The sequence below is a fragment of the Chinchilla lanigera genome, unplaced genomic scaffold, assembly GCF_000276665.1.
Source record: "Chinchilla lanigera isolate Chin_1 unplaced genomic scaffold, ChiLan1.0 scaffold00131, whole genome shotgun sequence".
NCBI classification, from domain to species: Eukaryota; Metazoa; Chordata; class Mammalia; order Rodentia; family Chinchillidae; genus Chinchilla; species Chinchilla lanigera.
In genome coordinates this window covers 67,184-68,067 of record NW_004955532.1, presented here as the reverse complement: position 1 = coordinate 68,067, position 884 = coordinate 67,184, and the positions used below count along the sequence as shown (strand labels likewise).

At 52.1% G+C, this 884-nt stretch overlaps 1 protein-coding gene across 1 annotated transcript in view; it reads right to left on the bottom strand.

The window, feature by feature from the left end:
- Positions 1-524: 524 nt before the first annotated feature.
- LOC102030471 (putative PRAME family member 26) overlaps positions 525-884 on the bottom strand; it is a 30,005-nt gene continuing 29,645 nt past the window's right edge. The window contains exon 6 of the mRNA XM_013507567.1: positions 525-704. Coding sequence (XP_013363021.1) covers positions 525-704 — 180 coding nt within the window. The remainder of the gene's footprint in view (positions 705-884) is intronic.

Sequence of the window (884 nt, the reverse complement as noted above, 5' to 3'; positions counted from 1 at the left end):
TTTCCTCTGCATGAGGCTAAGAAACTAAATGGAAGTTGCTACAAAGAGGCAGGGGTGACTCTTTCTGCCCACAGCACTAGTGATTGAACTCGGGAAGTGCTGAGCTACATCCCAGCATATTTAAACTTTAGAGACAGGATCGTAAAATATTGCCCAGTCTTGCTGCACACTCCTAATCAAAGGCTGTGCATGGTGATGCAGGCCTCCTATCCCAGAACTAGGGTGGCAGGAGCATCACCATGACTTTGAGAGCAGCTTGGGCTACATAGCGAGGTCCAGGCCAGCCTGATATGCACAGGCAGACCCTGTCTCAAGAAACCAACCAACAAACCACAAACCACAGTTTATGATCATCCTGTCTCAAGTTCAAAACTTGCTGATATTACAGGCATGAAAGACAAGAACTAATTCAATCGTGACACTTAAGGTGGAACACTTACTGGCCATGCTAGGGGAAGGTCCCAGGCGTACGGGTAGCCATGCGAGAGGAGTGCCTATCTTCAGGCTGGCTCACTCCCTGCCTCCTAGGCGCCTGGAAGGAGGGCCTCCAGCTCATGGTGAGCCATGGGCAGGAAGCGCCGGTCTTCTGACTGGCTGGCTCCCTGCTTCTTAGGTGCCCAGAAAGAAGGGCTCAGGTACATGGGGAGCCATGCGGCAGCGAGCACTGTTGTGTGCTGGCCCTCAGGCTGGCCACCACCACTCAACTGAGAACAGCCATGACACAGAGAAACAATGATAAAATTGGCCCACCATGCACTGGCTGCAGATGCCCACCCACAGATATGTGTGAAACATTCAAACCTGGAGAAACCCCTGGGAATACATGCCATGCAACGGTCACTCTTGCTCCTGCCATTGAGAACCAGAAAGGTCCAGAGTCAGCG